The sequence below is a fragment of the Lacerta agilis genome, chromosome 11 (genome assembly GCF_009819535.1).
Source record: "Lacerta agilis isolate rLacAgi1 chromosome 11, rLacAgi1.pri, whole genome shotgun sequence".
NCBI lineage: Eukaryota > Metazoa > Chordata > Lepidosauria > Squamata > Lacertidae > Lacerta > Lacerta agilis.
The window spans coordinates 10,830,987-10,851,623 of NC_046322.1; the positions used below are offsets into that span (position 1 = coordinate 10,830,987).

General features: G+C 45.2%; 1 protein-coding gene across 1 annotated transcript; it reads left to right on the forward strand.

The window, feature by feature from the left end:
* Positions 1–9,598: 9,598 nt before the first annotated feature.
* On the forward strand, positions 9,599–18,227 carry ELAC1 (elaC ribonuclease Z 1). Its single transcript, XM_033164599.1, has 3 exons — positions 9,599–9,784; positions 13,319–13,786; positions 17,562–18,227. Exons 1-3 carry the CDS (start codon positions 9,628–9,630, stop codon positions 18,044–18,046), a joined length of 1,110 nt encoding a protein of 369 aa, XP_033020490.1. The 5' UTR covers positions 9,599–9,627; the 3' UTR covers positions 18,047–18,227.
* Positions 18,228–20,637: the final 2,410 nt, after the last annotated feature.

Consider the following 20,637-nt stretch of genomic DNA (forward strand, 5'->3'; position numbering starts at 1 on the left):
GCTGTTGCAGAACTGATTTTTCATCTGATACACGTAACATTTAGCACAAAGTCTTATTTGATGCCTGGCTGTTTTTTTGTTTTGTTTTTTTTCTTAATCTCTCAAATGAGTTATTACCTAAAATTGTTCCCTGTGTTTACTATGGAGAAAGCGTCTTCCGATAAGCACCAGGCTACAGTAACTCTAGTTTTAAACAGACTTGGGAAATGGATTAGGTTCTGCAAAGTGGTTTTTCTTGGCCGCCTCATTTTATGTAGAAGCAACAATGAGATATTGGGGTTTATATCTGGCACTCCACACTCGCTGCCCTTAATGGCTCTTCTTCTTACCAAAAGGGATGGGAGACATTTGTGATGAAAGAAATTAAACCAATTGAGGTACATACGGGGTACATTTCTGAACAGATTTAATTTGAATGTTCTCAGCAGACTGATGAGCCTCTGGACAAGCATCACTTAGTACTGAACTTTAGGTTGGCATTATGCCAATGTCTTCTCTGCCATTTCCCCTACTTTCACCTCTTTGCATTATTTTATGTCTCCCAAGATGATTGCATGCTCATACAGCAGAGAGATTAATTTTTACACCAGCGAAGGTTGTGGTTGCAAAAGGCATAATTTACCGGCGTTTGCGCAAGCTCCAGTAAATTCATGGGAGTTGTGCAAGCCAGCTACTGTTCTTTGGGTAAAGTCTCGTGGATTTCACTGGGGTTTGTGGACTATTCCTGCAGCAGTGCTTATGCCACACTTCTCAACAGAAAGCAGAACAGAAAGGTCCTCTTCTCCCATCCACGCCCTCAAGGCTTTAAGAGCTGGACCATACATACGGTATATGAACAGCCCAGTGTGTCTTGGACACATAGAAAATTCAAAGGAGTATTTTAAGGGTGTTTTCCATGCTACGGTTTTAAGATGCAGGAACACTCGCATGGTTTGAAACTGTCTACCCATTGCCCTTCATAGGCATAGCTAGCTTAACGCAATTGGGCACATAATTTGTTAGATTCTAGAAGTAGTTGTGTGGTCAGACTTGGATCCAGGTACACAGGTATTTAGTCTGAGAGATGGTCCAGCTAATGTTTCCCTTCTCCCCATGTTGCCCTTGTAAGAACTGAGTTTACACAACCATCAGACTCGGGTGATGTATCTGTCGCTGGATTGCACCATCTTCAGACTCCAGGTGGGGATTGCGTTCTTAAATGTTCCCCAGAATAAAAAGCGAGAGAGAGAGAGCTGTGCACATGCGAAACTAACATGTCAAGGAGAAAGTTGGCTTGAACCAGCCTTCCCCTTATACTAGTTCTGCGATGTGCAGGAAGGTGTTTTAAAAACTAAAATAAAATTGCGGTATTTGGATATTTATTTGCGCCCCCCCCCCCAAGCATGAAGTGGTAGTCCGGGAGCAGGTGAATCTTGTGAGTTTGCTGAGCGTAGTTCAATTCTGATCCACTCGATCTTCCTCCTCCAGGGATGTGAGCCTGGGCTGCCTTCCATTCAAGTCAAGCCTTGACGAATACCATTTTTAAAAACAGTACAAGTAAAATAAAATGTGGAAAACAAGGCACTATAATTTAGCTGTGAGCGTACGTTTCTCTTGTCCGCTTGGCAAAAAAACAAACAAAAAAACAACGGGGTGTCAACAATGCTATTTAAAGTGTGTCCTAGTTGTAATGTCTTCTTTTTTTTTTGCACACAAAATAGTGTCACCTGGCACCTCTTTTAGAAGGGATTCCCCCTCCCCTTTGTTTGCCTTATTACATGGCTTCATCATTGCACTTCCCCACTTCCTAACCCTTGTTTTCATTTTTGCGACGTTTATTTATTCTGCAAGTCGTTTTTAACAAATCTGTTTTAATGATTGCTCTCGAGGCTTTGCGCACGAAGATTGCTTTCCCCCGAGTGCGACAAAAGGTTAAATGCCGCTTTAGAGGGACTGAAAGCAATTCTTCAGAAGAGGGTTCGTTATGTATTTGTACATTTTGTTAGCTTTGAAAGGCTTAGAATTCTTTTTTGAGAGGTGAAACTCGTGTTTGGAAAACTTGACTCAAGTCTCTCCTTAGCTGTTGGACTTCCAGTGTCAGTGAAGGAGCCGTTCACACAACCGCCTGAACCCATGATGTCCTTTTGGGTCTGCGTAACCGCTACTCTTTATTGAATTCAGCCCAGATCCACTTTAGGCACACGCCACCAGAAATGTGTCAGAAGCTACATTTTTGGAGATGTGCCGAAACCCAATGTGGTCTGAATTTAAAGTGAACATATGCATGTGTACACAATGATCTATACAACAGGAATTCCCTGTTGACTGCCATGTGCTGGTTGGGCTCCTGGATTTGTCCCTGAAACCATGTACTGTATACAGAAACAAGGGACAGTTTTCTTATGGCTCAAGTAGGAAAACCCTTTCATTTTTCTGGCTCCTCTGCATGAGGAATCCTGATGGGAAATAAGAAACCCCAACTCCCTCTGGTAGCCCAAAATGTCCCAAGTGGAGCACAGAAGTAAGGCAATTCTAGTTCCATCAGCTGGTGTGTCTTGTATAAATGCTGTTTGAGCTGTTTCTAAAGCAAATCAAACACCTATGTGGGATCAATTATTGCATAGTCAAAATACAAATCCTCAGGATGCAACCTTTTTCAGAATATAGTTTATTGCGAAGTAGTCTCTGCGGCTTAAAAATGAACAAACAAAATGTGGGTTTATTTTTCTCCTTTGGTAATATTGTAACTGTACTGAGATATGTGTTATGGTCTTCTATTTTCATAGTAAAAGCCGTCCCTTTTGCCTACGTTGTGTGTGTGTGAAACTATTGTTTTGCCAAGTTGCACGAGCCTTCGACTCACGCACAAGGGTGCCCTCCCCCTCTCTACTCATTCATTCATTGATGCAGCTTTCCTACATCATAGAAACGTAGCTGAAAGGGACCCCAAGGTCCATCTAGTCCAACCCCTTGCAACGCAGGAATATTAACTAAAGTATCCGTGACTAGTGGCCATCCATCCTCTGCTTAAAAAAACCTCTCAAGGACGGAGAGTCCACAACTTCCAAAGGAAGACTGTTCCACTGTCAAACAGCTCTTACCGTCAGAAAGTTCTCCTTTCTTGTAACATGAATCCATTGGTTTGGGGTCCTACCCTCCAGAGCAGGAGAAGACAAGCTTGCTCCATCTTGCATGGGACAGCCCTTAAGATATTTGAAGATGGCTATCATATCTCCTCTCAGATTACTCTCTTTCCAGGCTAAACATGCCCGATTCCCTCAAGCCTTCCTCATAAGGCCTGGTTTCCAGACCCATGATCATCTCAGTCGTCCTCCTCTGCACACGTTCCAGCTTGTCAATATCCTCCCAGCTTGTCGATATGCCTTTCAGTCATCCGGATAGTGGTGGTGCCACAGGGCAACTGCAACACTTATTGGCATCAGTGGACAGGACCGATCTGGAATGGGCGTCAGGAAGGCTCTACATATGACCCAGCTGATGCATGTGATAAGCTGCTTGTGGGTGATGCACCCGTCTTGTCCATGCAGAAGCAGGTCTCTGTGGCTTCCACAGGGTGGCCCCTACAAATAAAGCTATATATGTATTTGGATAATGATATCAACACTTGCATACCTACATACTAGACAAGCATATATGAAATGGCAGCTGTTTGCATATATAGTGATACGTTGTACCTTTTCTTTTTAATTCTTAAGTTTTCCAAAACAAAAACAAAAAAACAATTTATACAACATTTTCCAATTAGCATTCCGTTAATGTTCAACTTCCCCTCCACCCTTCCATGGTTTCCCCAAATTTCCTAACACTGCTGCATATTAAAATTATACTATGCCAGGCATGTCCAACAAGTAGATAGTGATCTACCGGTAGATCTCTGGACGTCTGTGGTAGATCACCGGCTCCCTCCAAAGAAGCTAAAAAACTTTGGCTCCCTTAAAAAAAGCTCAACTTCTTTGCCCTACACCCCTAAAATGACCTGAACCACCAAAAACAGGGCTTTCCTGGAGAGCCAGTGTGGTATAGTGGTTAAGAGCGGTAGACTCGTAATCTGGGGAACCGGGTTCGTGTCTCCGCTCCTCCACATGCAGCTGCTGGGTGACCTTGGGCTAGTCACACTTCTTTGAAGTCTCTCAGCCCCACTCACCTCACAGAGTGTGTGTTGTGGAGGAAAAAGGGAAAGGAGAATGTTAGCTGCTTTGAGACTCCTTCGGGTAGTGAAAAGTGGGTGGGATATCAAATCCAAACTCTTCTTCTTCTTTCCTTCCTAAAAAAAAAAAAGCTCAACATCGCTTTCCTCTTCCCTAAAGCTCAACAACTTTTACGTGAACCCCCCAAAACAGGGCTTTCCTTCCTAAAAAAAAGCTCAACAACTTTGGGGGTAGATCACCGCCAGTTTTTAACTCTGAGTAGATCACAGTCTCTTGGAAGTTGGCCACCCCTGTACTATGCCATCTCAACTCCAGCGTATTCTCCGTATAGGGGACGCAGGTGGCGTTGTGGTCTAAACCACTGAGCCTCTCTTGGGCTTGCTGATCAGAAGGTTGGAGGTTCAAAACCCCCCGCAACGCGGTGAGCTCCCATTGCTCTGTCCCAGCTCCTGCCAACCTAGCAGTTCGACAGCACACCAGTGCGAGTAAATAGGTACCGCTGTGGTGGGAAGGTAAAGCGCGATGAGCGCTGCAACCTCATAGTCGTCTTTGACTGGACTTAACTGTCCAGGGGTCCTTTACCTTCTCAGTGTGTACACTTTGCTGCTGTTCTTACTCGGAACCGCCTTGCGTTTTAACACGTTAACAAGAATTTTTAAGCAATCTACAAACATTTCCCAGTCCTTAAAAAACTATCTCACCTTGCTCTCTAATTCATCATCAGAAGAATCTTTATTTGCATCAGCCACTAGCCGTAACAATAAAATAAAAATGTACTGAAGATAGAGGTAAAAACTCTATCTTTTACATCAATAATCAAATCAGGTTTACATCAATAATCAAATAATAGATCTTATTCTAATTGTCCCTGCTAAAAAATTTGCATATTTCCCCCCCCCCTGTCACCTGATTATCTTGATGTAAAGGACACAGTAGCAATGGTTGAGCGACCTGGAATGGATAGTAGTAGAGGGGAAATAACCTCACTCCTCAAATCTTTATAACGAGTGCAAGCCAGAAACACACAAGCTGATTCAATACAGTACTGCCATCTCCACAGGGACATAACCGTTTTTCCAGTGGAGTTTTTTTTTTTTAATCGACCCTCGAGTATAGTCTGTATTTTGGAATTGCTAAATTTTGCAAATAGGGTGCCAACGTGTCAGAATGACTAGGTGGGAAATAACCATACCATGGACAAAATTTCCTTATGTGGCCAAATCATTCTGTCCCTCAGTACCATAGAGGCGCTGCCTGATTAAATTATTTGCTTTCCTGAATCCCAGTGTTGTTGAGAAGTGTAGTGGTGATTAAAACCAGAAAAGTAAAAATTGCTGCTTTGGGTTGACCATTTTAGTCCGAGCGCTCTCTAATTTTACTAGTTAAGCTTGCTAATTCAGCCTCTTCCATCCGTTTCAACTGCCGATCGTACCTTTTCTTTTTTATGCACTTTTTAATACCCTTTTCCATAAAACAATGAAATTAGAAGCGTTCCCTATTTCCAGCGCCATTTCACCTCCAGACTCGCCAGCAGCCGCATCCCAAATGCCAAAGCGGTTCCTTTTCTTCCTCTGCAGCGGCTCCTCCTCCTACCCCTGAATGGACTCAACCCCGGAACCTATTGCCTTTCCTATTTGCTCATGCTCACTTCCTGAGCATGCGGAATAGCCACCCATCTCGCAGGAGAAGCGCGCCTCTGAGCTTGCGAAGAGGGCAGTTCATTCCTCCGCTTCCGGATGCTTGCTTGCAAGGCTCCTTTTGGACCGAGGAAAGTCCGAATGAGCAAAACTGATTTTCAAGCAGGGAGGCTTGCTAGAGCCCCGAAAAACCCTCCTCTTTAAACAAAACGCCTCTTTTTTATTTTCTCTCTCCCTCGAGCCAGGAGGACTCCGAGCGAGAAAACCCCAGGTGCGTAGGACGAAAACAACAACAACATACCAAACGCCCCATGGAACTGTAAACGAGCTGCTTTTGCGCTCAGGAGCAAAATCAGGTGGCGAACTGCATCTCCCATGAGCCCCAGCAATGACTAGGGATGATGGGAATTGTAGTCCAAAGCTATGGGGGGGGGGATTCCCAGGTCGATGAATGCCGTCTGCAGATTGGCTGAGGTTCTATGCATGCGAGGAAAGGGTTAAAATGCATGCCACTGTTTGAATGAGTAGGGAGTTACTGTTTTTTTAATGCTCCGTCTTAAAACAAAAAAAACACACCCCTGCATTCTATGAGAAAGGAAAGCTTGACATGGAGCAGCCTGGTTCTAGCATTGATCAATGCTGGTTTTCTTCGTGCAGCGAGAGTTTCATGTCGAGTAGCGTTTGGGAGCAATGCAGTCTCCTTTCCCTCTTTTGCAATCTGAAGTGGCACAGGCCATTCCACCTGGGGAGACGCGCTTTTCTTGCAGATTGCTTGATTTAGTTTGGTTGGTTGCAGTGCCAGATTTCGTGTAAGGCAGGGGTGGACAGATCCCAAGAGACCCGCAGTCTATTCACAGAGTTAAAAACTGGCAGTGATCTAACCCCTTTTGGGGGGTTCAGGTCAAAGTTCTTGAGCTTTTTTTAGGGAGGAGGAGAGCCCCGTTTTTGCGGGGTTCAGGTAAAAGTTGAAAGTTGTTAAGCTTCTTTGGGGGAGCCAGCGATCTACTCGTGATCTACCACAGACGTCCAGTGATCTACTGGTAGATCACGATCTACCTGTTGGACATGCCTGGTATAAGGTAAACAAGCTATAGCTTAGGGCCCCACTCTCTTGGCCCCCCCTTTCACTATTAATATACTGTGCTTCTTCTTAATTGTATTTCAGTTCAACAATTACTTTGATGAAATGCAAATAGCTTTAGATACATATTAGGTCCATAAATTACTATATAGCATATACTCAACACAAAAAACAGCAACAATTTGTTGTTGACAGCTGGACATATAAAGGGACTCATTACCTTCAGTGGCTTAGGGCCTCATCAAACCTAAATCCGGCCCTGGTTGGTTGGTTGTGTTTCTGTATTGCTTTTCATTCAGATGGATCCCAAAGCAGCTTACATATAATAAATAGCAATAACCATAATAGAACACCACAAATCCAGCACAAATCATGTAAAATAATGAACAAACCATTAATAAAACCATTACTATTTATAAAACACTATTAACAAAGCAAAAACTAAAAAAAGAAGAAGCTGGAGATTCTGCACTTAGACCAGGGGTCAGCAAACTTTTTCAGCAGGGGGCCGGTCCACTGTCCCTCAGACCTTGTGGGGGGCCGGACTATATTTTGAAAAGAAATATTAACGAATTCCTATGCCCCACAAATAACCCAGAGATGCATTTTAAATAAAAGCACACATTCAACTCATGTAAAAACACCAGGCAGCCCCACAAATAACCCAGAGATGCATTTTAAATAAAAGGACACATTCTACTCATGTAAAAACATGCTGATTCCCGGACTGTCCGCGGGCCGGATTGAGAAGGCGATTGGGCCGCATCCGGGTCCCGGGCCTTAATTTGGGGACCCCTGACTTAGACAGAAAGAACCAGATGCACAAATGTAGGATGGAGGACACCTGGTTTACTAGCAGTACATGTGAAAAGGGTGTAGGGGTCTTGGTGGACCACAAGCTTAACAGTGAGTCAACAGTGTGATGCAGCAGCAAAAAGGCAAATGCTATTCTAGGCTGCATCAACAGAAGTATAGTGTCAAGGGAAGTAATAGTACTGCTGTATTTTGCCTTGGTCAGACCACACTTGGAATACTGTGTCCAGTTCTGGGCACCACAATTTAAGGAGGATATTGACAAGCTGGAATGTGTGCAAAGGAGGGCAACCAAGATGGTTAAGGGTCTGGAAAATTATAAGGAGCTGGGTATGTTTAGCCTGGGAAAGATGAGACTGAGAGGAGATATGATCGCCATCTTCAAATATCTTAAGGGCTGTCACATGGAGGAGGGAGCATGCTTGTTTTATTCTGCTCTGGAGGGTAGGACTCGAACCCATGGCTTCAAGTTGCAAGAAAGGAGTTTCCGACTAAACATCAGGAAGAATTTTATGACAGCTGTTTGACAATGGAACAGACTCCCACGAGAGGTGGTGGACTCTCCTTCTTTGGAGGTTTCTAAGCAGAGGTTGGGTGGCCATCTGTCATGGATGCTTTAGCTGAGATTCCTGCATTGCAGGGGGTTGGACTAGATGAGCCTCAGGGTCCCTTCAAACTCTTCCGTGATTCTGTGATAGGAGTAAACCTGAGCTCCATGGAATTTAGGAACCTAGGAAGACCCCTGCCGTATCAGACCAAAAGCAGCGGTTTCTTCTTACAGTAGCAAACCAGATGCCTATGGGAAACTCACAAGAACTGAGCACAGCTGGTGTTCAGAAGCAAATTCCTCCAACAGTGAAGGTAGAACGTAGCCATTATGGCTAGTAGCCACTGAAGGCCTTATCCTCCATGACTTTGTCTAATCGTCTTTGAAAGCCATCCAACTTGGCGGCCATCAGTCATTACCTACGGTATTTGGGAGCCCACTTCTTTTGTCTGCCTTAAATCTTGCAACATTCAGCTTTATTGGGTATTCAAGAATTCTGGTGTTTAGGCCTTTATGTCTTTGTTGTTGTTGTTCAGTCGTTCAGTCGTGTCCGACTCTTCATGACCCCATAGACCAAAGCACGCCAGGCACGCCTATCCTTCACTGCCTCTCGCAGTTTGGCCAAACTCATGTTAGTAGCTTCGAGAACACTGTCCAACCATCTTATCCTCTGTCGTCCCCTTCTCCTTGTGCCCTCCATCTTTCTCAACATCAGGGTCTTTTCCAGGGAGTCTTCTCTTCTCATGAGGTGGCCAAAGTACTGGAGCCTCAACTTCAGGATCTGCCCTTCCAGTGAGCACTCAGGGCCGATTTCCTTGAGAATGGATAGGTTTGATCTTCTTGCAGTCCATGGGACTCTCAAGAGTCTCCTCCAGCACCATAATTCAAAAGCATCAATTCTTCGGTGATCAGCCTTCTTGATGGTCCAGCTCTCACTTCCGTACATTACTACTGGGAAAACCATAGCTTTAACTATACGGACCTTTGTCGGCAAGGTGATGTCTTTGCTTTTTAAGATGCTGTCTAGGTTTGTCATTGCTTTTCTCCTAAGAAGCAGGCGTCTTCTAATTTCGTGACTGCTGTCACCCTCTGCAGTGATCATGGAACCCAAGAAAGTGAAATCTCTCACTGCCTCCATTTCTTCTCCTTCTATTTGCCAGGAGGTGATGGGACCAGTGGCCATGATCTTAGTTTTTTTGATGTTGAGTTTTTTTATGTTGAGCTTTATATATTAGTAAGTGTGCTTAGGATTGCAGCCTTATCCTTGCCAGTACATTTTGATGTCACATAGCTTTTCTCTTTATAATACGTAGTTTGTGATTGGGGCCAGAAAACCCAAAAGTACCGTAAATCCCATTTTTTAAGTGTCTCCACTAGGGTACCACGCTGATTCGGAGCAAAATGGCGATGGATGTTACTTTCCTGGGAACCGGGGCTGCATATCCATCTCCAATGAGAGGAGCCTCGGCTACGGTGGTCCGTTTTGAAGGAGAAAGCTGGTTGTTCGACTGTGGCGAGGGGACGCAAACCCAGTTCATGAAAAGTCATCTGAAAGCAGGTCAGTGCGCTCCATTGTCTCTCGAGTCAGATAGATGCCAACACCCTCTTTTCTAAAGTCGTTGGTAGAAGCTGGAACAGGGGTCAGCAAACTTTTTCAGCAGGGGGCCGGTCCACTGTCCCTCAGACCTTGTGGGGGGCCGGACTATAATTTGAAAAAAAAATGAACGAATTCCTATGCCCCACAAATAACCCAGAGATGCATTTTAAATAAAAGGACACATTCTACTCATGTAAAAACACCAGGCAGGCCCCACAAATAACTCAGAGATGCATTTTAAATAAAAGGACACATTCTACTCATGTAAAAACACCAGGCAGGCCCCACAAATAACTCAGGGATGCATTTTAAATAAAAGGACACATTCTACTCATGTAAAAACACCAGGCAGGCCCCACAAATAACCCAGAGATGCATTTTAAATAAAAGGACACATTCTACTCATGTAAAAACACCAGGCAGGCCCCACAAATAACCCAGAGATGCATTTTAAATAAAAGGACACATTCTACTCATGTAAAAACACCAGGCAGGCCCCACAAATAACCCAGAGATGCATTTTAAATAAAAGGACACATTCTACTCATGTAAAAACACCAGGCAGGCCCCACAAATAACCCAGAGATGCATTTTAAATAAAAGGACACATTCTACTCATGTAAAAACACCAGGCAGGCCCCACAAATAACCCAGAGATGCATTTTAAATAAAAGGACACATTCTACTCATGTAAAAACACACTGATTCCTGGACTGTCCGAAAATTGAGAAGGCTATTGGGCCACATCTGGCCTCCGGCCCTTAATTTGGGGACCCCTGAGCAAGAAGTTCTAGCCAAGCTGGCAGCTTTGAAAAAGTACCGTATTTTGCAGCGTATAAGACGACTGGGAGTATAAGACGACCCCCAACTTTTCCCATTAAAATATAGAGTTTGAGATATACTCGACTACAGATTCTCCACCTGGCGTATGAGACGACCCCCGACTTTTGAGAATATTTTCCTGGATTAAAAAGTAGTCTTATACGCCAGAATATACAGTATGTGTTTCCAGTTCTATGCATAAGGCTGCACTCCTATACACCAAGGTGTTGCCAATCGTTTATTCATTTGATGTTTTATTTCATATAATATTTATTGATTTTGTTAAGAAGGGCAAACATAACCAAGAATAGAATAAAATGAAGGATCTGAAGCAGGCTTCCTCAACCTCGGCCCTCCAGATGTTTTTGGCCTACAACTCCCATGACCCCTAGTGGTCAGGGATGATGGGAATTGTAGTCTCAAAACATCTGGAGGGCCGAGGTTGAGGAAGCCTGATGTAAAGTGCAAGCCATGAAGCATCACAATAATAAAATATTGACTCGTTCAGATATTCCTTTTGCAAATAATTATGTAAAAATAAAAGTATTCTCTGCCGCTGGGTTCTATCCTTTATTGAGGTCGCCAACCTTTTAATGCCGGTGGACAGCTAGGGCGAAATCCCAGGCCGTTCTGACGCTGTTCAGGCCACACTGCTCCCTGAATTTGCTCTGCACCCTCTTGTAGCAATTTTACCTGGCTGGGATTTCAGGTTTTGGGCAGGTGGGCATGGCTTGTCCAAAATGACCTCATTAGGCACGCAAGAAGGAGGTTCTTCGCTGCTGCTTTATGAGTGTAAGGGCAAAAACAGACACAATGCTAATCTGCTGACTTTAAAAAAAAGAAAAACCAACAAATTTAAACCAACTGTGGGGTGTAATATTTATTGCAGCAGCGGTACAGAGGGGAGAAAGGAGGTGTGACATTTTCCAAGCACTATTTTCCAGATCCAAATCGTTCCCACTCAGCTTCTGAATCTGCTGTACCAGGCATATATATTTTTCTCTACGGGACTCATAGTAGTGAGGAGCTGCAGTTGTGGGTTGTGTATGTGTTGATACCCTCCTTAACACAAGCACAGTGATACTGCAGTGGAATTGTTGTTTTTTCAATTTTTTTTTAAAGCTCGCTTTAGAGTCGTGGTTCTTTTAAGTGCCATTTTTTGCGGTTTTCTCACTCTTTGGGGCCATTTTTGTGCCTTTTTGCAGTTTAAATCGATTTATTTAATTATTTCGAGGTGCATAGATGTGGTCATGCGCGAGTCAAACTCCCGTAAGTGAGGATTTGCATCCTCAGAACTGTACAGTGATACGTCGGGTTACAAACACTTTGGCTTACAGACTCTGCTAACCTGGAAGTAGTACCTTGGGTTAAAAACTTTACCTCAAGATGAGAACAGAAATCGCGCAGTGGCAGTGGTAAGCCCCATTAGCTAAAGTGGTACCTCAGGTTAAGAACAGTTTCAGGTTAAGAACGGATCTCTGGAACGAATTAAGTTCATAACAAGAGGTACCACTGTAGTTTGCTAAGGGTTTTGGGGATCTTAACGCTGGGGGGGGGGAGATAAACTACAATTCCCAGGAGTCTTTTGGGGAAGTCATTTGATTTAAAAGTTTAGCATGTAGACCTTGACTCCTATAGCGACCCTGTAATAGATGGCAGAGTGAGAGAGCAGTGACTCTCACCACTCAATTGACTTGGAAATAATAATAATAATAATAATAATAATAATAAGAAGAAGAAGAAGAAGAAGAAGAAGAACATTTTTATTTACTGGTATACTTTACAGGTTTAAACATTACATTAATTTTACAAATCATTTTAACATTTCAAACTTGACTTCCTTCCCTCCTCTTTCTGCAGTTCGTTAAAGGTATTTTAAAAAAATACCTTATGCATATCCTAGTTCAGTTAGTTTGCTCATTTATTTATCTACCTTAAATATATACTCTTATGAAACCGCAGGTTATTACAATAATCCTGACAATGTTTTTATCTGTTTGCAATTTATCTGTAAATATTAAATAAACCATTTCCATTCTTTTATTAAAAGTTTGTTATCTTGATTTCTTATTCTTCCGGTAAGTTTTGCGATTTCTCCATATTCCATAAGTTTTTGTATCCATGCTTTCTTTGCTGGGAATTCTGCTTCTTTCCATTTTTGGGCGAGTAGCATTCTTGCTGCTGTAGTAGCATACATGAATAATTTTCTATCAGGGCTATCTTAAGCATATGCGGCGCCGGGGTGCAAAGATCCACCCGGCGGCCCCGCTCCCCGGTTGCCCAGTCTCAGGTGTGCAGGAGGGTGGAGCCGGCCAGCTGCTTCAGCGTCTCGCTGGCTCGGTCGCCCCCAAACTCACAGTGCAGAGCCGCCCGCAGAAGAAGAGCCCGCCACAATGCTCCGACCGAAGGGAGGGCTCTCCCCCAGACTCAACTCTCGGGCCCCGGACTCTTGGCCTGGCGCCCCTAAGAGCCTGGCGCCCGGGTGCCCCGCACCCATTGCGCCCATGGACAAGATGGCCCTGATTTCTATACCATTTAGGTAGCTCTGTCCCTATAATTCCCAAATTCATTGTATTTGTACTTCTCTGGTGTGAACTTCTGTTGTCTCCATGTGCTGTTTCCAACGAATGCCTCCTGAATTCTCTCATCTCAAATCCATTGTTGTGTTTTTAGGTAGGATTGCCAAGATCTTTATAACACACCTCCACGGGGATCACATCTTTGGCCTCCCTGGGCTTCTTTGTACGATCAGCCTCCAGAGTAGCCCTGCCGCAAACAAGCTGCCGGTTGAGATTTATGGACCTCTCGGGCTGAGGAGCTTCCTCTGCAGAACTTTGGAGCTTTCCCACTCACAGCTCACCTTCCCTTGGGTCGTTCACGAACTGGTGCCTACGCCAGACCAGTGCTCTGCAGAGGAATGGAAGGAGCTGTCTCTTGTGGGCGGAGACAAGGTCTCGTCTGAAGAGGCACCAGGAAAAACCCTTCGCCTGGACCCGGTAGAAGACTCGTACACCTTGGTGGACAACTCTCTGTTTGTGGTGAAGGCGTTTAGGCTGTTTCACCGCATACCTTCCTTCGGATTTGCCATGGAAGAGAAGCCACGGCCTGGCAAGCTCAACACCCAGAAGCTGAAGGAACTAGGTAATAATGGGCTTGCCTCTTTCGACCCTTAGGAAAACTGTCCTGTAGCGGGTGTTTTGAAGTTTGTCTTAAAACAGGGACAACTAACAGGAACCCTTTAGAGTTCGTGGATAGCAATTCCAAGCAGCCACTTCCAGCATGGCCAATGATCATGGATGATGGGAATCTAAACCTCTGAAGGGCACCCAGTGGTTACCTCTAGTCTTTTTTTTTTTAGTGAGACCTGCAACAGAAAGTTGCAGCGTGGAGGTTTCCTGTTCAGGGTGCCAGCCAGCCAGGCCCTTTTCTCAGTGTACTCCATTCCATTGCCCCCCCCCCTGCCCAGCAGACAGTGTTCTCTGGCCACTGAGCATGCTCAGTCCTCATTAGAATATTTTTTTTGGGGGGGGGTAAGATTGGCAAACTTTGCAATTTCCCTGGTTGTGCCCTTTTGTGTGTGGATGGTTCCTGTCTTGGCTACATAAGGATTGATACTGGAAGAATGATTTTGCTGTTAGCATACAGTCATACCTCGGGTTACAGACGCTTCGGGTTGCGCACCGCGCTGAACCCGGAAGCACCAGAACAGGTTACTTCCGGGTTTCGGCCTTCGCGCAGAAGCGCTAAATCGCTGCGGGTTGCGAATGCTGTGAGTTGCGAACGTGCCTCGCGCACGGATCACGTTTGCAACCCGAGCGTCCACTGTATAGGATACTCCTGATCATGTTAATCCAGTGGTCCAATCTACATTAGCACACACCATGCCAAATCCTGGTCAATGTACTAATATTCATTGGATCCCAGTCAAGGTTCGATTTTACCTCCAGCGGGCTGGGACAAAGCAGCTTGGTTGTACGGCTCAGCTAAGGCGCTAGAGTGCTCCCGATCCGCAGCTGATACATCCCTGGTGCTCCCCCCCGCCCAACTCATGGACAAAGGGGAGAGCATCGGGGATCCTTGGTGTGTCTCTGCCGGGGATGGGGAAGCCTCCCCACCCCTGGTGCTCCCCCCGCTTGTGTGAGAGCCAGCGCCGGGCTGGGGGCTCCTTTAATTGCTCTGCCGAGGGTAGCAGCAACCGCACACTTTTCAGCCAAGCAATTAAAGATGCAGAGGGAGGAACAAACTCGCTAACGCAGCTTTTCTCTCCCTCTGTGCAGTATGAGGGCAGAGTGGGGTAGCGGTTTCACTCAGTGGTATATCGCTGGTGAAACTGCCACCATTCCCGAGTCCCTCTGCTAGCAACGCTCGCTGGGGGATATCGCTAGCAGAGGGACTCAGGAGCAGGTGGCCGGTTTCACCAGCAATGTACCGGTGAATGAAGCCGACATCGCGGTCTGCTCCTGGGCGATATATCAATATACGGGTGGTACCTTGGTTCTCAAACTTAATCCGTTCCGGAAGTCCGTTCCAAAGCCAAAGCATTCAAAAACCAAGGCATGCTCTCCCATAGAAAGTAATGCAAAACAGATTAATCCGTTCCAGACTTTTTAAAACAACCCCTAAAATAGAAATTTAACATGAATTTTACTATCTATCGAGACCATCGATCCATAAAATGAAAGCAATAAACAACACACTGCAGTTACACAGTCAATCAAACAGTAGCTGAACTGGGTTCCACACAGTCACAAAAACAAAACAAAAAAAGAGCCACAAAAACACAAAATAAATAGCAAAAAACAGACTTCAGTGTAACACTCAAAATGGAAGTGTGACACTCAAATCGGAAGCATAACACTTAAAACCCAGGGGCCAAAAGCAGATTGTGTTTTTTATTTTACAAAGAGAAAAGGGGGTGTTGAAAGGACCCCGCTCAGCAGCTGACCAGCAAGAGATCGGGAGAGAGATAAGAGTCCCCACCCTCCTTTGTTGAATGTGCTGCAGAGGGAGGTTGTTTGTTTCCCCAGGACATGTGACTGGCTGATTAGATTATCTGTCTGGAAACAGTAGAAACTGCTCCCTTTCCTTAAGATTTTTCAGAAATGTGAGTTGAATCCCATAAAAATGGGGCTTTTCCTCTTTGCTTTTTTCCCCCTTTGCAAAAGGAGCTTTTCTTTTCCCCCTTTGCAAAAAAAGCTGCAAAACTTTTAGCTGATCCTCAAAAAAACCCAGGGCTTTTCCCTTTGCAAAAAAAGCTGCAAAACGTTTAGCTGATCCTCAAAAAAAACCAGGGCTTTTCTCTTTGCAAAAAAAGCTGCAAAACTTTTAGCTGATCCTCAAAAAAACCAGGGCTTTTAGGGGAGGAAAACCAGAAAAATATTTTTTTCCTTGTTTCCTCCTCTAAAAATGAGGTGCGCCCTATGGTCCAGTGCGTCCTATGGAGCGCAAAATACGGTGCTTCCGGGTTCACAGTGTTTGGGTTCCAAGTTGCTTGAGTACCAAGGCGTTTGAGAACCAAGGTACTACTGTATCAGCCAGGCCTCCTAGTAAACAATGGTTGTACTTAGCATTTACTTCCCCTGAATTGTAGGTCGATATTGTGCTGCTGGCAGAGGTAACCGCGAGAGATCTGAGCAGAGGGCATCCTGGTACACAGCGCCACCTCTTAGCCACTGCTGTACACTTGATGGATTCAAATTCCCAAGCCCCTCTGCTGATCGTCGTGAGCGCTGACGTCACACCGCAGCTCCTGAGTGTGACTAATAACTTTCCGAGCAGGGGAAACGGCTTGCTTTTACCCATAAAGGAGAGTGCTGTGGCACCGTAGGGAACAATTAATTTAGCGCAGTGCTTGTTGTGTGTGTGTCTTCAAAGCCATCGGCCTGCTCCATGTAATCGCCTTTGGTTTCATGTGGGATGTGCTTTTGAGGCCAGTCTTTGAGATGCCTGCACTCTTCTTTCCCTTTGCTGTTACAGACTAATGCACATCTTTCCCTCTTTTAGAGACGCAGGTAATGTTGGTTAATGATTGTGATCAAATCTGAAAACTTTTAATGCAGAAATCTATGGGGGGGGGGGTAAGAGCGGAGCTCCTTCCACCCCCACACCCCCCAAAAAGCATTTCAAAGTCGAGCATCCTTCATGTAACAGGGAAGGAAAAATCAGTGTTGCATAAGATTATACCTCTACCCTTTTTATTTTTCTACCAAGGCTAACCGAGAGCTATCTAATGCGAGGGGTTATAGTATTATGCTGACCTTGGTTGAAGCAATGCAAATGTCATATTGCAAGTATTAAAATATATCATCTATAGGGCAAATGTCATGGGGCAATGAATGCAGTGAGAAATGGTTGAAAATGAATCTGAATAGGATGGAACTTTTTCATGTGTAAAACTTGTTAGGCAACAGAAACAATTCAGTACCTAAGAATGGAAACCCTGCATGCACTTTATTCTAAACTCAGTATTTCCCCTGCATAAAACGTTAAATCATACAGACTTGGAAGGGACCCTGAGGATCATCTAGTCCAACCCCCCGCAATGCAGGAATATGCAACTGCCCCTTATGGGGATTGAACCTGCAACTTTGGAGTTATCAGCACCACACTCTAACCATCTGAGCTGTCCAGCTAAATGGTCTTTAGCAGTGGTCACTGATGCAAGGGAAGGAATGGTTATGGATCTGGGACGGATCATTGGATAGGTACCACCAGAGGAAAAAAAATATGCTGTAGAAAATGCCTGCATATAAAGTGCATTCATAAGGACTAGAAACTTGGTGGCATGGATGCGTGATTTTTTTTTTTTTAAATTACTGATTGCTCAAAAGTGTGTTTAAATTTTTGTTGCAAGCCGAGCTTCTTGAAAAATAGCTCGGTGCTGATAACTCCAAAGGACCTGTGCTTTAATTTCTAGGAGTTCCACCAGGCCCTATATATGGCAGACTGAAAGACGGGGCTACAGTTGTCCTGGAAAACGGTACAACCATCTTTCCTTCAGATGTCATGGAAGACCCACTTCCTGGGAGAAAAGTTTGCATTTTAGGAGACTGCTCTGGCACTGTAGGAGACGGAGCAGCAACCCTTTGTTATGGAGCCGATCTCTTGGTTCACGAAGCCACACTGGACGATGCCCAAGCAGACAAAGCGAAGGAGCACGGTCACAGCACCCCACAGGTGGCGGCGGAGTTTGCAAAGTTGTGCAAAGTGAAGAAACTGGTTCTGTCTCACTTCAGTCAGAGATACAAGCCCGCCGGTCAGACTGGTGAAGGAGATGTGGATGTCATGGAGCTGAAGAGGCAAGCCGAGCGGGTGTTGGATGGCCAAGAAGTGGTGTTAGCCGAGGATTTTATGACCATTGATATTCCAATGAGAAAAGTAACAATAGCACCACCAAATTAATTTGCTGATAGGCTGAACCTATAGCTATAGTTTGCTTCCAAATTAGTTTCTTAATGCCCAGTTGGAGGGGGGTTACGGACCTGATCCATTGGACTTACTTATGGGCACTTTTCCTACTTGAAAGACATCATCCTTGCTTTCCTTTTGACAAATATATTAATTAAATCATCAAAAGACTGGGCCAGCAAGCTTATTTTCTGCTGAAGGCATAATGAGCTGGCTTAGCCTTTGATCTAAGGCAAACCATTACAAATTTCAGTTTCCTAAACTAAGCATTCTTAAGAGTTATAATGCATATCTGTTGGAAATAGGTTTGGAGTGAAGGGCAATATGGGATGGAATTATAATGGGGAAAAGGTGGGTAGACCCTAGTGCAGCCTTTCTCAACCTTGGGTCCCCAGATGTTTTTGGCCTACAACTCCCATCATCCCTAGCTAGCAGGACCAGTGGTCAGGGATGATAGGAGTTGTAGGCCAAAAACATCTGAGGACCCAAGGTTGAGAAAGGCTGCCCTAGTGCCTGCAAGTGATATCAGACTCCATGATCCATCTGCCATAACACAGACCTGTGCAATGTGGCAAAATCATAAAACAGGAATCGGAAATATGCGCAGTCAGAGAACTCAAGTGCATGATCTCATCCACAGACTGCACATCAACTCACAAAACCATTGTTCATTTATTTCATAAAATTTATATTGCACTCAACTGTCAGAAACCTCAAAGCGGTTTGCAAAAAGAACGCTAAAATTATCAGTCAAAACTGTTAAGAACAACTATTTTTTACATTTTGAAACAATACATAATCAGTGATAAACTAAAAGCAGGTTAAACACACCCCCCGACATGATAGATATCTATCTACATAGGCTTGTATAAACAATTATTTTTTAGCAGGTGGCAGAAAGAGTACCGTGAAGGTGCCTGCCTCATGTCAGTAGGCTAGGAGTTCCAAAGTGCAGTACCACCATAATCAATTATCAATTTCTTACAAATGCAGTTTATTTGGCACCTGTGATAGTACCACAAGAACTGGTGTTCAAATTACTGCTTTGTGTTGCATGGAAAGGAATGCAGCAGAAGGCAACTCTGTGTTGGATGACCAAGCGTTGGGGCTTCGCTTTAGCTGCGGCAATGCTCCATGCTGCTTCAGCAGAAGCCGCTGCATAGAAGCGAGATGCACAAGGGATTTCGAAATGTGGTTCATCTCCTCTGCAGCTTCTAAAATGTCACAAAACTGGATATCTTTTACTTCCCTTTTTGTTTTTTTGGATCCAAGCGTATCCAGAGTTTAAAAATACTTCTGCCTCCCCTGAGATCCCATCCGAGCTCAGATGTCCATGATCTAATTTTAAACTTGGCACGCACATTAGGTATGAAGGCTGAATCTTTCCCATGTTCAAACAAAGAGGGCGTGGCTTGGGCCGAAGATCCCAACTGCTGCGCACATTCTCCCCTTTAAATAGCATAGCCTGGCTCGGCTTCCCCAGGGTTTCCTCCTGTTCAGTGTCCCAAGCCAAGTCAAATTTCCTGCAACTAATCACTGCGAGTTCAACACTTTCTCCCTGCAAGCAGGTCCCTGATCCAATTTGCAATTACTGCAAATCTAATCACATCCCAAATGCTAGGTGCTTTTATGGTTGGCGGGGCCAGGATTCTGAAATGTGGAAATCCCTGGACTTTGGCAACCAGCAACCAAGCCCAGCTTTTTACAGTTGGATTCTCTTGCCTTGTTGACCCAAGTTGAAGGTGGGCTTGTTTGAAAGGGGTCCTGAGGATCATCTAGTCGAGCCCCCTGCAATGCACGAATCTCAACTAGGTCACCTATGATTTATGGCCATTCAACCTCTGCTTGAAAATGTGTGTGTGCCCTAAGCCCAGCGCTGCTAACAGATCAAGGCTGGTAGCTGTCGCCTGGTAGCAAGCAGCAATCCAGTACCGCGTGCAGGCTGCAAACAATCCAGTACCGCGTGCAGGTTTTTTTAAAAAGCAAAATCGGCGGTATTTCCGGGAAGGAATGGACGCCTTCTCGCCAGCCAGCAATTTCAAGGCAAAGAAAGTTTAAAAAAAAAAAACGCCCGCCCGCCCGTTCTGTTCGCACGCTGACGACGCTCCTGAAAACAAAAAAAAACCCAACTCCCCTTTCCTCTCCTGGTTCCTGCGGTTATTACTCCGCGCCCGCCCGCATTCTTCTCCAAGGAGGAAAAAAAAACACCCTAAGCTAGGGCGCCGTCGCCTGGCTTGCCCTCGACTGAGCATGCGCGCTGTGTGCACGCTTGCGGGAGGTGGTGAAAGAGCAGTAGCAGAGGGTGGCCGGAGGCGGCGGCGCGACAGAGAGAAGCAGCAGCAAGTGCGGGAAGGCGGGGGGGGGGGGAGGAGAAGGGAAGAGAGAGAGAAAAAAACCCGGATATGGCGCATGCGCTCTACGGCGCCTGCCTGCCTGGCCGTGTCTGCAGCGGCAGCAGCAACAGCGCAAGCAGCGGCACCAACAACAACACCAGCCAGCCAGCGGCACGACGTAGGAGGTGGCGGCGGCGGCGGCGGCTGGAACGTTCCTCCCTCCTTCCCTCCCTCCTCCTCGCGCCTCGGCCC

Excerpts from the sequence above, each read along its gene's own strand:
- ELAC1 (XM_033164599.1), top strand. The coding sequence starts at position 9,628 with ATGGCGATGGATGTTACTTTCCTGGGAACCGGGGCTGCATATCCATCT. Across the intron at positions 9,785-13,318 it reads GAAAAGTCATCTGAAAGCAG|GTAGGATTGCCAAGATCTTT; the intron begins GTCAGTGCGCTC and ends TTGTGTTTTTAG. Across the intron at positions 13,787-17,561 it reads CCAGAAGCTGAAGGAACTAG|GAGTTCCACCAGGCCCTATA; the intron begins GTAATAATGGGC and ends TTTAATTTCTAG.